The following is a 16,125-nucleotide window of genomic DNA, read 5'->3' as shown; positions in this document are numbered from 1 at the left end:
CCAACACGTAAAACTTAAACCCTAAACCCGTCAATTAACCATAAAACACCAAACCACCAAACCATAAAATGCAATCCACAATATATCGTAAACATTAACCGTAGATCTTAAACCCTAAATTAACCATAAATATTAAACCCGTAAACCACAAACAACAACCACCAAATCATAAATTCTAAACCCTAAAGTTGGCCAAACCCCTAAAGTCTAAACCGTAAGTCATAAACCATATCAAGTCAAATTCGGGTCGCCAATGTGTTAGTTTAGTACAGAACATATATTTTATATTATTTAATTATTTAATATAGGTGTGCTACAACGTGGCATGATTCGATAAAATTAAAATGTTATTCTTTAATTAGTTTTCAAATAGTAGTATATATATATCTTTAAACCTTGAACATCAAACCTTAAATCCCTAGCCCAAAATAAAAAATAGTATGTATACCATAAACCCTAAAACTCTATAACAAAAATAATGGAAAAATAAATCCTAAAATAATGGAAAAATAAATTAAGTTTCTTGCGCCGTTTTAATCAAAAGCGCCACTAAAAGCTGATATCAGCGGCGTTTCCAAATAAGCGCCACTAATGAATCTATACGTGTAGTCGAAACGATGCGTTTTCCTAAGAAATGTTGCGGCGCTTAAACATAAGCGCCACTAAAAGCTGATATTCAGCGGCGTTTACGGATAAGCGCCAGTAAAGGCGCTATAGCTCAAGACGAAACGTTGCGTTTCGGCTTCACATATTCCGGCGTTTTTATGATACGCGCCGCTAATAGCGGGCTTTAGCGGCATTTTCCTGAAGCGCCACTATTGGCTCTATGCCTCAATTCCAAACGGTGCGTTTTGGTCCAGATCTTTTGTAGCGTTTTTCCCTAGCGCCGCTAATAATGTGCTTCAGCGGCGTTTTTATAGAAACGCCACCAATTCTACTATACCTCAATCTTGTACGCTGGGTTTTGTTTAACATTTTTTTGCGGCGCTTACAAACAAACGCCGCTAATGATCCACTTCAGCGGCGTTTCTATAGAAACGCCACAAATTCAACTATACCTCAATCTTGTACGTTGTGTTTTGTTTAACATTTTTTACGGCGCTTACAAACAAACGCCGCTAATGATACACTTCAGCGCCGTTTTTACAGAAACGCCACTAATTCTACTATACCTCAATCTTGTACGCTGCGTTTTGTTTAACATTTTTTGCGGCGCTTACAAGCAAACGCTGCTAATGATCCACTTCAGCGGCGTTTTTACGGAAACGCCACCAATTCTACTATACCTCAATCCTGTACGCTGCGTTTTGTTTAACATTTTTTGCGGCGCTTACAAACAAACGCCGCTAATGATACACTTCAGCGGCATTTTTACAGAAACGCCACCAATTCTACTATACCTCAATCTTGTACGCTGCGTTTTGTTTAACATTTTTTGCTGCGCTTACAAACAAACGCCGCTAATGATCCACTTCAACGGCGTTTTTACAGAAACGCCACCAATTCTACTATACCTCAAACTTGTACGCTGCGTTTTGTTTAACATTTTTTGCGGCGCTTATAAAAAAACGCCGCTAATGATACACTTCAGTGGCGTTTTTACAGAAACGCCACCAATTCTACTATACCTCAATCTTGTACGCTGCGTTTTGTTTAACATTTTTGCGGCGCTTACAAACAAACGCCGCTAATGATCCACTTCAGCGGCGTTTTTACAGAAACGCCACCAATTCTACTATACCTCAATCTTGTACGCTGCGTTTTGTTTAACATTGTTGCGGCGCTTACAAACAAATGCCGCTACTGCCACTATTCCTGAATATTAAATGATGCGTTTTGTCAGATTTACTACGACGTTTTTTTAAAAACGCCACTAATGATGCTCTTTTGTGGCGTTGATATATAAAATGCCACTATAGGTCTGACCATTTACGGTGTTTTCCTGAAAGCGCCGCTATTTCTGGATCTTTACTGGCGTTTTAGGGTTAGCGCCGCTAATGTCTGATTTCTAGCGGCGTTTTATCGACAAACGCCACAAAAAACGCCGCTAAAGCCCTCTTTTGGTGTAGTTTTGCCACTAATACAAAAATATTTATAAAAAAATAATTTAAATAATATAAATTAATAAATAAATTATTTTGAAAAATTACACGAATTGTCGTCTACTACCACCCATATTTATCAAAGGAAAAATTGGTAAAATATAAGCAATTACCATGCCTAATTTTGGGAAATTTAGGTTGGTGGAAAAAACCTACTAAGATTAAAAGGCAAAGTATAGAATTCTTCAATCCTATTATCTCCTCTAAATGATCTAAACTTAACCCACCATGGCATCCCTTTATCTTTCTTCGATTTCTCCACTTCTATCGTGTTGTCTAAGATCACCGCCACTGTAAATCCCACCATTATCGGCGGTGAGAACACGGTGTTCACGAATGCATTGAACTACAAAAATCATTCACACAGTTCAGACTAAAGCCAACAAATTAAGACTAATTGGAATAAACAAAAAAGGAAAATAAAAAATATTTGTTTTAAAATATATGTTTATATTTTATATTTTATAAAAATATATATTATAAAATTTGAATATTCTAAAAATTTTAAAAGTTTTGAAATTTTAAAATTAGGGCAAAATTGAAAGAATATGTAAATATTAAAAGTTAAATTTGTTGAATTTTTTTAAAATTAGAACTAGATTAACAAAATGTGCAAACATTGTGAGCTAAATTTGTAGTATACCATGTCACATCAGTAATATGTTAGGTGACCAAACACATTTTAACAGTAGAATAATTAAAATATAAAATTAAGTTAACGGGAGTAATTAAATTAATAAAAAATCAGTAAGTAATAAAACTTAAATGATTATCTCACTACACCAAAACAGGCTTTTAGCGGCGTTTCTAGCGGCGTTTGGATAACAAATGCCGCTTCAGATCAATCATTAGCGGCGCTTTACGGAAAACGCAGCTGAAGAAAAAGCATTAGCGGCGATTTCTATAAAGCGCCGCAAAAACCTCGGCCCAACGACGTCGTTTTCCAGGCATGCGGGGATTTAGCGGCATTTTTGATAAATCGCCGCAAAGAAAAGTAAGACAAACGACGCCGTTTTCGAAGCATTCGGCAGCCTAGCGGCGTTTCTGAGGTAGCGCCGCTAATGTTCAGTACTTTAGCGGCGTTTGTATGGAAGCGCCGCAAATAAACATAAGCCGAACGACACCGTTCTCTTGGTATTCGGGGATTTAGCAGCGTTTTTGGTATGCAGAAACAGTTTTGGTCAGCCTATTGGATCAGAAGCTCGACTTTTAGCAGGATACATGGGCATTTTAGCACGAAATGCGAATATGTTGCCTATCAACTACGAGTCATGGCGTCAAATGCCCGATAGCAACAAAAATCAAGCCCTCGATAATATTAAGGTAACAAAATGTTAATGTCATCTGTAATGCTTGGGAAATAGTTTCATTTATATTTACTTTATTAACTCGTGTTTTTTGTAGGCGAGGTTTGCTTTAGAGGTCTCGGATGCTTATGTAAAGAAGGCATTAGGAAAAAGATGGAGAGACAATAAAAGTACTTTGAAGAAAAATTATTATAAGACAAAAACAACCCTCGATGAGAAATTGCAAAATGTCCCGCCGGGTATGTTGAGGTACCAATGGGAAGATGCAGTTAGATTTTGGCATTCTCAGAAAGGCGAGGTACAACGTACTTCCAAACTATTGTAATTATTTTGGTTTATAGTATTTACTATTTACGTACTAAAATTTTTATAACATAGGATCGTGAACGAGTTGGAAAAAGTGGTAAGAAAGACAACAAAAATTCACTCACACAATGGGTCGAGAAGTTTTGCATGTGTAATGAGGCGGAGGTATTTTAATTTTTAATATTCTCAAATATGTATAACTTTCTATTAAATAATATTTTTACTACTATATTGTAGGAAGCGGTCGTCCGGTCAAAAAGTTGGACGCCTTCAACTCTTTGAAATTACACATAAGAAGAAAGATGGATCTGCTATGACTCCTGAAGCTGGTGAAATTATGGTACGTTTACTTAATACGATTTGACTTATTTTAGTTATTTATAGTGTTTATTTTCTAATATTTTAATTCATTTCTTGTAATGCGACTATTGTTATATTGCATTTGTTTTTTTTAATATATATTGCGTTCCTAACTATGTGATTTATTTATTAGGAAAAACTAAAGGAAAAAATTTGAGTCTGAAGCGATTGCTTCTAGTGATAGTTCTGTTCATCTTGAAGACATTGATAACCGGATTATTGCTGAAGTTTTGGGTCCTGAAAAGTATGGTCGGGTTCGATTTCAATGATCTTTTATCAGCCCAACCCAATACTTTGGATCCAGCTCGCACCAATACATGGCTTCGGGGAGTCAATCTCAAGCTGAAGTTCAGAGGTTAAAAGACCAGATAGCTCAGATGCAAGCGACCACATTTGAGGTTCAAATGAAATATGAAGAACTTCAGCAACAACTTAAAGCAGATGCGGCAGCGAGGGAAGCAGATGCTACAGCGAGAGAAGCAGCGATAGAAGCAGAGGTTCAAAAGAAATATGAAGAACTATAGCTACGACTTCAAAAAGATGCGGCATCGAGAGAAGCAGAGCAGAGCAAAAAGAACGACGAACTTCAACAGCAGTTTCAGACTATAATGAAGATGTTTCAGCAGTCGCAACTTCCGCCGTCATAGTGTATATTGCATAAATATTTTTATTATTTTAACTTTAAACGTTTTTGTAAAGAAAAGTGTAAATTCACTTTTATTTATATCAATTAATATTATTTTAGTCATTATATTATATAAATTTATTGTTTTTGGTTAGTTTAGATCTGGTTGCTTTTGATTTGTTGTTGCAGGAGGGCTGAAAAAAACATAAAATTTTATTTTAAAAAAATCCTAAAATTAGTGGCGTTTTTTAAAAAAGTGCCGCTAAAAGTCATATCAAATAGTGGCGTTTGTGAAATAAGCGCCGCTAAATAACACTACTATTCGCGGCGTTTTCTTCCAAAGCGCCGCTAAAGAACATGATCTTTAGCGGCGTTTATTATCTTAGCGCCGCTAAAGAACATGATCTTTAGCCGCATTTATTTTCTTAGCGCCGCTAAAGAACATGATCTTTAGCGGCGTTTTTTTCTATAAGCGCCGCAAAAAGTTAGTGACGTTGTCATTAGTGGCATTTTTTGTGGCGCTTCTTCAAGCACCGCAAATTGCTTTAGTGGCGTTAAAAAGCGCCGCTAAAGGCCTAAAAAATGCCGCTAAAAACCTTTTCTGGTGTAGTGGATCTGAATAATTTATTTTTAATTTTTATACGATATAAATTATATAGAAATAACCAGAGTTGATATAAAACCAAGTGAAGCATTAAATATTAAAACCAAATTAAACCCATATTTTAAATTATGTTAATTTTTGGGTTTTTTACTAAAATGTTACAAAAAAATTATTTACCAAAATAATACCAAAAAAAAAAGTGGTGGAGGGCCTGCCATAGGCGGCACCAAACTGGTGGAGGGCCTGCCACAGGCGGCACAGGATTGAAATGTAATGATCTAAAGTTTCAAGGACCTGATATGAAAATTTACTATTTTGAATTTTGAAAGTGAATTGGTGCCGCCTGTGGGTGTGGCGGCACTAAAGTTGAAACGTGGCTAATTGCCTTCTAAGCCCTCTTTATTTATTGTTTTCTATTTATTCCCCTTCAACTCACTTTTTTATTTAATAAACAAGCCCCAACCTATTTTTGTAGTTAAATAAGCTCTTAATCTATGATTTTTACTCATAAAAGCCCTTTATTTTATTATTAAAGTAAATATATTTTACCTAAAGTAAAGCTATTTAAGAAAATATAAACTAATTCGCATTTTATGTTTATATGAATTTGATGAGAATAGTTTATTAAATAAAAAAAATTATGTTTATCAAAGGCTTATAGCTATAATAGTCCCTTAAGAAAAAACCAAAAAAAGTTACTAAGCCCCTTGACTTAATTTGAACCCAGTTGAGCCCTTATCATTAACTTGAAAAATTAATTAAGCTCTTACATTAATAATTTTCACATTGCGTTACATTAACCATTAAAATCAATTGACGGACTAATTAGATGACGAAATATGACAGCCTGTGATTTAATCTTTCATATCTCCAATAAAAATCATAAAAATATCTATCTATAATATATATAAAAGCAAGAGTCTTAAAAAACTTTTGAACCGACAAAAATATCCTTTATTGTTAATTATATTACTAAACTACATTAGAATAATAATTTATTAATATTATTATATAATAATAAAAAGTAAGATTAATTAAAATAATAATATATTAATGTGAAATTAATTAATTTGGTCATATATTATAAAGGATCTACTTAAAAAATAATATATTATTAATTAATAAAACTATAGATCTTTAAAATCATTGAATATAATTGGATGAATTTAAAATAATAAGAATTCAAGTTTTTAATTAAATAAAAATATTTTTATATATAAATACTCTTTATAAATTTAAAAATAATTATAATTTAATAGAAGTTGTGAGAATTATGTATTTCAAAATAATTATAATTTAAACTGCAATTATTATTAAAAATATTATGCTAATTTTAAAATAGAATTGTTATTTAAATAGAACTCTAAGCATAAAATATAGGAAAAGACAAAAAATTTGTCATAATTATAATTATAATTTATTGTTATTAGTTAAAAAATTGACGATGCTACTTTTATTAAAGTAAAGTAGAATTATTACTTAATTAGAATTCTAAGTATCTTAATTATCACTTAACTAATATTAGATTTAATTAAAAAATTAATAGAAATACCGGGCATGCTTTATTGAAAACCAAAAGTAATAATAAAACTGATCACCCATAAATGTAACCCAAATAGAAAAAATAAATTATAGTTATAAACTATTCTCATCAAATTTAGTAAATATTTTTATTTAATAAACTATTCTCATCAAATTCACATAAACATAAAATGCTAATTAGTTTATATTTTTTAAATAGTTTTACTTTAGGTAAAATATATTTACTTTAATAATAAAATAAAGGGCTTTTATGAGTAAAAATTATAGATTAAGAGCTTATTTAACTACAAAAATAGGTTGATGGCTTGTTTATTAAATAAAAAAGTGAGTTGAAGGGGAATAAATAGAAAATAATAAATAAGGAGGGCTTAGAAGTCAATTAGCCACGTTTCAACTTTAGTGCCGCCACACCCACAGGCGGCACCAATTCACTTTCAAAATTCAAAATAGTAAATTTTCATATCAGGTCCTTGAAACTTTAGATCATTACATTTCAGCCTCTGTGTCACTGTGATGTGCCCTCCACCGTTTGGTGTCACTTTGTGGTGTGCCCTCCACCACTTTTTTTTTGGTATTATTTTGGTAAATAATTTTTTTATATATTATTTTGATATTTTTTTTATTTTTTTGTAATATTTTAGTAAAAACCCTTAATTTTCCTATCCCAAAACCACTTTTCCAAACTTAATAATTTTCTCAAGTCCTTTCAAATGTCCACAATTAACCTACAGGACAATAAATTCCTAAAGAGATTCCTTTCAAAGAGGATTCAATGGGGATCTCGTCCACGTCTGTGATGGTCATATACCTCTTGTCAGCATTCTCTATTATCCCCTCAGCGACTTTGCTCCGACATTACCACACTCTGCATGTGATTGAATAGTGTGATCCACCTCCTCAATATCTATACTATTCTACTACCATCAATTCTATGCACTTCAACATTCTTGCAAATTTTGACAATCCTTCATTATTAATTTAACTCAATAGTTTTTCATATATAAAATATCGCCTTAGAATTAAAGAAATGATTGGTTTGGATGCAAGTGGCATAAATAAATTGACAACATTTTTTTTACATTCAATGCTCCAAACTTACATTAAAATCCAACAAAATCACAAACCTACATTTCTTCAAACGTAAAATGGCATTAACAATTCTAACGCACTCTCTCCTTTGGAGAGGGCTACAACAACTTCAATCAAACACTTGCAACTATTGAAGAAAAAAGAAAAGAAAGAGGCCTTGGATGCTGTCCAATGTTACCTTTGCTTAACAAGGGAGCAAGGAATAGTTTTGGTATCTACGATGGGGGAACTAGAGAGCCTTTTTGACAGTAAAAAAACAGGGTCTTCGTTCCCTCATAGTCATGGACCAATTATTGTTACTTCGAAGGGTTAAAACTTAGAGGAAGTTAAGGCGAGAGGTGTAAGTGGCTTTTGGCGACCAATTCCTTGGGATCACATCCCTTGCAGACAATGTTCTTCCAGTTGATAATGTTGTTAGTTTCACTGAGAATGGTCCCTTCAAGGGCCCCCTATTTACGCACCAATTTGCTCCCCATAGATGATTCATCTCTATCCATTCATTAGAATTTGCCTGCCATTTGTCAATATATCTATTACTGGCCATTTAGGATACGTTAGAAGATAATACTTTTATATAAATATGAACATGTATAGAAAAATACTTAAAAAATGAAGCATGCACATGCTAATGTAATGTCAGGACATTCAAATCATTCCTTTAGAAGATGCTGTAGGGAGAGGGATACGACTTTTGAGTGTGGCCTGGCCCATAAATCACATGCAAACACTCTAACATTCAAGAAATTCGGTTAAGTAGTCTCTTGGTGAAGAAGAAGAACCAATTCAAGTGCTTTTCAGCACTTTGCACGTTGGCTCCATTAGCCAAAATCATACGCCCTACTGCTTTTGCCTTTACATGGAAGTGACGAATTCCACTTAGATTTTATATAATCAAAATATTCATGGAAAAAGAGAATATCACTTACTTCTCTTATATGCATTGATCCGATATCTCCATCTCCATCCTCATATTCCACCAGAAGAGATAGCCAATTATCATTTGAGCCACTATTAACATGGAATGCAATATTCTTCCCGCGATATTTACATGGGGTCCTACAATTAATTATTCACTTTAGAATTTCCAAACTAGACGTTAAAAATTCGTAAAAACATTGTGACAAAAAAGAGTAAAATATATAATTTTTTGTATCGGAACTCAGCATCGACTATCAACAAGGACATAAACAAACACATACCTTCTGTACACGACAGGGAGTTCGCCTCGGTTCCTCAGCTCTGTATTCCGGCCGTGTACAGCCATATGGCCAAAGGCCGCACCGCTTAGGTCGAAGTGGGGGCGACCAATATTAGCGCCGTAATTTCCAGGGCTCTCGTCAGTTATAATGATTGTCACCGCCCTCCTTGAGCATATGGTCTTGTCTAGACACCTAACTTTGTAGCAAGCTCCACACCCTTCCCCTTTCTTGAACAGCATTGAGCTCACCGCTCCCACTCTGGCCCTAAACGGCTTCACGTCTACTAACGATCCGTACCCACATGCCCCCCCTGCCGCAATATAAAAAAAACCACACATAATTCAGCACTACAGAAACCCTCTTACAGATCTCAAATTAACACTTTAAAACCGTTGGACATTTTAGGCAATAGAGAAGAAACTGTTGGGGCACTTACCGTCGCTACCATCGCCTTCAGGACTGCCGTACCAAGTGGCGACGGCACGATGCCAATGTAGGTGAGAAACTTCCTGTGCGAAGGGGACATTACCAGCAACCTTTAAACACTCCAACAACAACAGGCAACACAATGTAACAAATCCAGTGAATCCACAGCGGCGCTGCATTGTGTTGAATGTCGGCGCCACCATTTGTTCTGGAAGGTGTGTAATTTGCAATTAAAGTGAAGGAATATTAGCTAGCAAAAATGCAGGTGATATATATATAGCTAGCTAGATCTGCCGACAGTTTTATTTGCATTTGATGTTGGAAAGACTGAAGGCGGTGGTGTTCAGATCTCCATGCATCTATGGCAAGTACATATAGATAAACGCACATGTGAAAACTTAGGTTAATATACTATTTGGTCCTCTATTAGGCTTGAATGTTGAATTTGGTATCAAAATTCTTTTGTCCCAGTTGAGTTTGTTTTAAATTAATACTTATGTAGAAATATCCAAGTTTGATAAGGTGTCGTTGCATCTCATTAACAGTTGTTAATACTTCATAAAAACCTTAGAAATAAAAATAATAATTAATTTTTTAAGTTATAAACTATAATTACAACCAGAATCAAAAGTAACTCAACATAGATTTCAGATAAATACTATTTACCGTGCAATTCAATTATAAATATAAGTTTGAGTAACTATCAATAAGCTAAAAGTAACCGATCTAAAATTCCCATGCATTACGATCTCAAAACTGGATACTCAAGACTTAGGACTTCTACTTTTGCCAATTGAGCCAAAGCCTCATCGGTATTTTTTTATATTTTTTAGATTAGATTTAAAAATTAATTAACAATACCTACCAATTAAAAAAGACTTTACTAATTTAATTGTAAAAACAATTTATAAAATCATATGTGAAAATTGCATTGAGATCACCCCTAAAAATCATATCGCTAACAAACTTTATTTATTATTTATAGCTATAAGTGTGAGTTTTTGGGACTTGAAGAAAATTTAAAAATAATAAAATTACATACAAATTATAATTTAATTCCAGACCTAGATCTGATGAAAGCATGAAAAATGTTTGAAGAAAATGATTAATTATTATTATGTGTGTGAAAATGGATCCACTAGTTTTAGATTTAGTTACATAGGTGACCGTTACCGTTAATAATATTTAGTTGTGTTACGGAATTATTGGTGCTCTTGGAACGATGTCGTGTGGGCAATTCAGCATGTGCTAGCGAAATTCTTTGAATTATTTCTCTTTTTCTAACATGGAACTCTTGAATTATTGGTGGCCCTATCAATATAAAAGAAAAGTCTACGATGCCTTATCTGTTCCGCAATTGGACCACTGAAGTAATATCATAGTGTGATTGAGCATAAATTTAATGTTATGGGGATCAATATATGAGACCATCAACTTTTAATTAAACAATGCTAGGTTATATAAAGATTAATAAAATATTCTACCAATTTCAAAAGATTTGGAAAGAGAAAGAAAAGCATTAAAAAGGAAAAAGTTCCGTTGGGTGATCAAAGTCCCAACGAAGATCTTCACAAATTTCAAGAACTCCCCAAAACAATATCTCATTGCCCCAAATATTAAAAAGAGAAGGCCTTACTGCTCTCAAACAAACCAATTTCAGACTAAATCTGTAATTACAATTACGCAGAATTTCTTAATTTATGTTTTATTTTTAAAAAATATTAGTTACCATAAAAATTATTAGCACGATTAGTTATAAAAATAATAAGAAAAATAAACATCATAAGTAATTTTATCTAATTGTTTTAGTGTTTCATATTTGTGGGTTATTCTATTTTTAATATTTAACATAACTCCTTTTTTTATCAAATGTTGGTCCTTGACCGAGTTCATCATCATCATCTAAATCTATATCTTTAAAATTATTGATTTCTCTTTCTTCCATTACTCTTCGAAGTATGGATCATCCCAAATCCACATCTGAATGAAGCTATGAAGTGTGCAACATGCTAGTACAATTCAACATTTTTTATACTAACTAAGGTGATATTGTTAATACAAGAAATATTTTTAGAACAACAAATGTTCTCTTAACCATATTTCGAAGCCTTGAATGTCTCAAATTAAAGAGTTTGCAAACTGTTTGGTGCTTGCGTGTTTGGCTCCATTCTCTCAATTGGTATCATATCCACAATATGTTGTAAGAAAACCTTTTGTCTTTGCATAATTAACATCTATCATATAATATTTGAGTTCATAATGCAAATAGCCTACAGCTTTTAATCATAAAACTTATATAACCTTAATTTGGAGAAATAATTATGTTAGGTTATAAAAATTAAGTAAAAATAATATGAAATTTATGATATATAATTTTTATTAAAAAAGTTTTTATAAAGTGTCCAATAATTTCTATAGCACTTCTTATAAATAAGATAATTTTTGCCATAACTTTTGAAAGTTATTATTTTAAAATAAATTATGATAAAAAAAGCTATAACATTTTTGTATAATAAGCATAATATTTTTAAAATATATAGCATGGACACATAAATAAGTTATGTCCATAATTTGGCCATAACTTTTATGAATAAATATATTATAATAATTTTATAACATGTAAAATTTCTTTTATAATAACTTTAAAAAATATGATTTAAATAATATAGATTTTTTGTTATAACTTAATATATATATATATATATATATATATTAGTTTTATAATGTATTTTTTAGAATTTATAATATAATAAATCTTTGGCAATAACCATGCCAAACACTCATACATGTTCATGCTTATAACATAAAAATTTATAACTTAAAGTTGTATAAAAATAGTTTTGTAAAATTAAATTTAGGTGTAATTACGCATAATTACTCCAAATCTCACCCCTTCCTAAGAATTGGAAAGGATAATTAGAGTGCTTCAATTACATCCAATTCAATGGGACTCATCAATTATAATAATTACCTAAACATGTCACCCCTATATAATTACAAATAATTATACTCAAATCCAGTTACTAGGTGACTTTCTAAACACTACTTAAAAAGAAAGACAAAAAAAAATGTTATTAATTCCTCTCAACAAAAGAGCACATGAAATTGGTACAATATGGCGCTATTAACACCCATATTCTGCTATATTCACTCCTTCATCATGGTTTCTCTTACTTGGTCATAGTGCATACAATAAAAAAGTGAGTGTTGATGGTTCCTTTTCCTCCCCTCCCCCCCCCCTTTTCTCATAGGATTACTCATTATATTTATAAGGCATGGTTCTTTGATGGAACGTGCTAGGGGATAACTTGGTGCCATGCATGAAGACATGTTATCCCCCATTGATCTGACACGTATTCTTTGAGGGGTTCTTCGAAGAGGTATCATTGTGGGTGTACAAACAGGGAAGTGGCAAGCTAGGTAATGGCTGACTCATGAGTTGGAGAGTGGCGAGCTAGCAAAGGTGGAGAGCTAATGGAAATGGCAAGCTGGATGATATCCATTCCTTGATCAGGTTGGATTCCAGATCACCCGGGTGCACCAGATTTCGGGTTTGTAAAGTGTTATATAACAATTTGTTGCCCACTTTATCGAAGAGGAGTTATAAAGTGACTCTTCTAAGATAGGTTTACTTGCCTTACCCGTGTAATTGAGGGCTTGTTACGTAAGTTTTAATTGAAACTTATTAAGCAAACTTTGTTGTGTGACAGCGGCATGTAAACTTTGATTCTTTGAACGATGTCACTAATGCTGATTTGAGTTTTGATATTATTAATATTATTTTCATAACATTAAAAGTGTCACTTAATTTAGCATGTAACATTCGGGATAACAACGGTGTGTACAGTGAGCACCATAATGAAAATACAATGAATTGTATGGAGAAAATACCTACAGTATAATAAAAATATGGCGAACTGTATATCAAAAAATTAGGCGAGTTGTACAGCAAAAATTCAGTGAGTTGTGCTTTAAAAATAGTGTAATTGGTACTACAAAATATTGCGAGCTTTATTGTGAAAATATTATACACTATATTGTAAAAATAATGAGTAGTGTGATAATATCTCCGCCAAGCTTTCAACCCAACGAGCTTCCGAATTACTATAGAACAGAGGAAAATAAAACAGAGTAAGCTTTAAAGCCTAGTAAGTTCGTATAACGGGAAATTAACTTACCCTTCATTTACATTTAAGGTAAGCATACAAAATACATCCAAAACAATTTGGCCAATAGCCTATACACATATCCTCATAAAACATGTTAGTCATGTATTTCACATGAATTTCAAGAAACATGTATGAGCTCATCAAATTTCCATGTTCATTAACCTTCCACGTCTTGTGTTCATACATTAATTCTATATATTTTAGGTATATACTGGTATAGTTCATTTCAATTTCATATTATCTCACATCAGAACTTTGTCCGTTGAGTCATTTAAAATATTGATGGATACACTGGTAGTACACACGAAGTGTACAAATCTGTAATCTGTCAATTCATATCCGGGAATGCTCATACGAGTTCATAAACGGGAAGCTCATGTGAGCCATGTAACGGGAAGCTCATTTGAGCTATATAACGGGAAGCTCATAAGAGTCAATATCAGGAAGTTCAAGCGAGTCAATATCAAGAAGCTCCGGAGAGCCATTAATCGGTAAGCTCATGAAAGAGCCTTTAATCGGGACGCTCATAAGAGCTGCGGTGTGTCTACAACACATGCAGGATCATAACCAATCGGGATGCTCCAATGATGATCACAACCAAAGTATATGGGCAAAATAGTAATTATTTCATCTTTACAATTTCATCCTTTTCTTCATTTAATTTTCCAATGATGAATCATCATACTTATCTACTAACTCCTCTTAATGGTCTATTTGTCATATTAGAACCTCTAATTTTGAACTTCATAGCTATTTGATACCTATAGCTACTATAACTCAACTTTTACCTTTTATGCAATTTGGTTCTTTCCATCTAATTAGACATGTAACCAATAAATTTTTTTTACAAATTTTTCATACGATATTTCAATCATAATGCAGACCATGAAATAATATTAAAATAATTTTCCTTCCAAACTCAGATTTGTGGTCCCGAAACCACTATTCTGATTTCACTAAAAATAGGTCGTTACAACTCTCCCCCTTAAAGAATTTTCATCCTCAAAAATCTTACCAGTAAAGAGGTTCAGATATTGCTTTCTCATGGTTTCCTCAGGTTCCCAAGTAGCTTCTTCTATTTCATGTCGTTGCTAGAGAACTTTTACTAAAACTACATTTTTATTTCTCAATTCTTTTACCTCACGTGCTAGAATTCTGATCGATTCCTCATTGTATGTCATGTCAGGCTGAATCTCGACATTTATCGAAAAGATAACATGTGAAGGATTTGACCGATACCGTCGTAACATAGACACATGAAATAGATTGTGAATCCTATCAAATTCTGATGGTAGTGCCAATCAGTACGCAACAAGTTCGATTCTTTCAGTCATCTCATATGGTCCCATAAATCATAGACTCAGTTTTCCTTTACGACCAAACCGTAGAACTTTCTTCCAAGATGAAATCAAGAATCCCTTGTCACCAACTATCTCAGATTTCTGATTATCAAAAGCTTCTTTTAAACTATCTCGGATCACTTTCACTTTTTTTTGATTTCACGGATTAGATCAACTCATGTATCTTTTTCTCACTGAGCTCAGTCCAATACAATGGAGTTCGACATTTGTGACCATACAGAGCTTCATACGGTGTCATCTTTATGCTTGACTGATAAATATTATTATATGCGAATTCAACTAATGGCAAATATTTCTCCCAATTGCCTTCAAATTCTAATATACAACACCGAAGCATATCTTCTAGAATCTGTATCACACGTTCAGATTGACCATCAGTCTAAGGATGAAATACTGTACTGAAATATAATTACATACCCAGAGGTAACTTGTTCCAGAATCGAAATGTAAACCGCGAATCTCTATTAGAAATAATAGAAACTAGCACACCATGTAATCTGACAATCTCAGAAACATATAATTCAGCCAATCTGTTTAGGGAGAAATCTATACATACCGAAATAAAATGTGCAAACTTTGTCAAACGATCAACAATTACCCAAATGACATCTTTCTTTTTTAGATATAAAGGTAACCCCGATACAAAATCTATAGTAACTTTTTCTTATTTTCATTCTGGTTTCGTGATTGGCTGCAACAATCCTGAAGGTACTTGATGTTCAGCTTTAACTTGCTGACATATTAAGCATCTATATACAAAATCAAAAATGTCACATTTCATTCCCGACCACCAATACATCAGATGAAAAAACATAGTACTATTATGGACTTTATGCAAAATTTTCTGCACAGGCTTTGAATTCTTTGGTACACAAATTCTGAATTAGAAGTTGACTCACACTGTACCCGTTTAGCTTGTAACTCATTATCATTTTTCTGAGCTTCGTAAATCTGTTGTAGAAACATTGGTTTAGCTTTTAGTTCAGCTAAGATTAAACTATCATTAGACAATGACAATCGGGTATTCAATGCTCG

At 33.0% G+C, this 16,125-nt stretch overlaps 1 protein-coding gene across 1 annotated transcript; it reads right to left on the bottom strand.

Moving 5' to 3' along the window:
* Window positions 1-7,898: 7,898 nt before the first annotated feature.
* LOC105794876 (expansin-B3) lies at window positions 7,899-9,933 on the bottom strand. Its single transcript, XM_012624256.2, has 4 exons — window positions 9,571-9,933; window positions 9,135-9,444; window positions 8,862-8,991; window positions 7,899-8,446 (listed from the first exon to the last, which is right to left on the bottom strand). The coding sequence occupies exons 1-4, from the start codon at window positions 9,761-9,763 to the stop codon at window positions 8,252-8,254; spliced, it is 828 nt and encodes a 275-aa protein (XP_012479710.1). The 5' UTR covers window positions 9,764-9,933; the 3' UTR covers window positions 7,899-8,251.
* Window positions 9,934-16,125: the final 6,192 nt, after the last annotated feature.

This window comes from Gossypium raimondii, chromosome 3, assembly GCF_025698545.1.
Source record: "Gossypium raimondii isolate GPD5lz chromosome 3, ASM2569854v1, whole genome shotgun sequence".
Lineage (NCBI taxonomy): Eukaryota > Viridiplantae > Streptophyta > Magnoliopsida > Malvales > Malvaceae > Gossypium > Gossypium raimondii.
The sequence above is the reverse complement of the archived record's forward strand: the minus strand, read 5'-3'. Positions and strand labels throughout refer to the sequence as shown.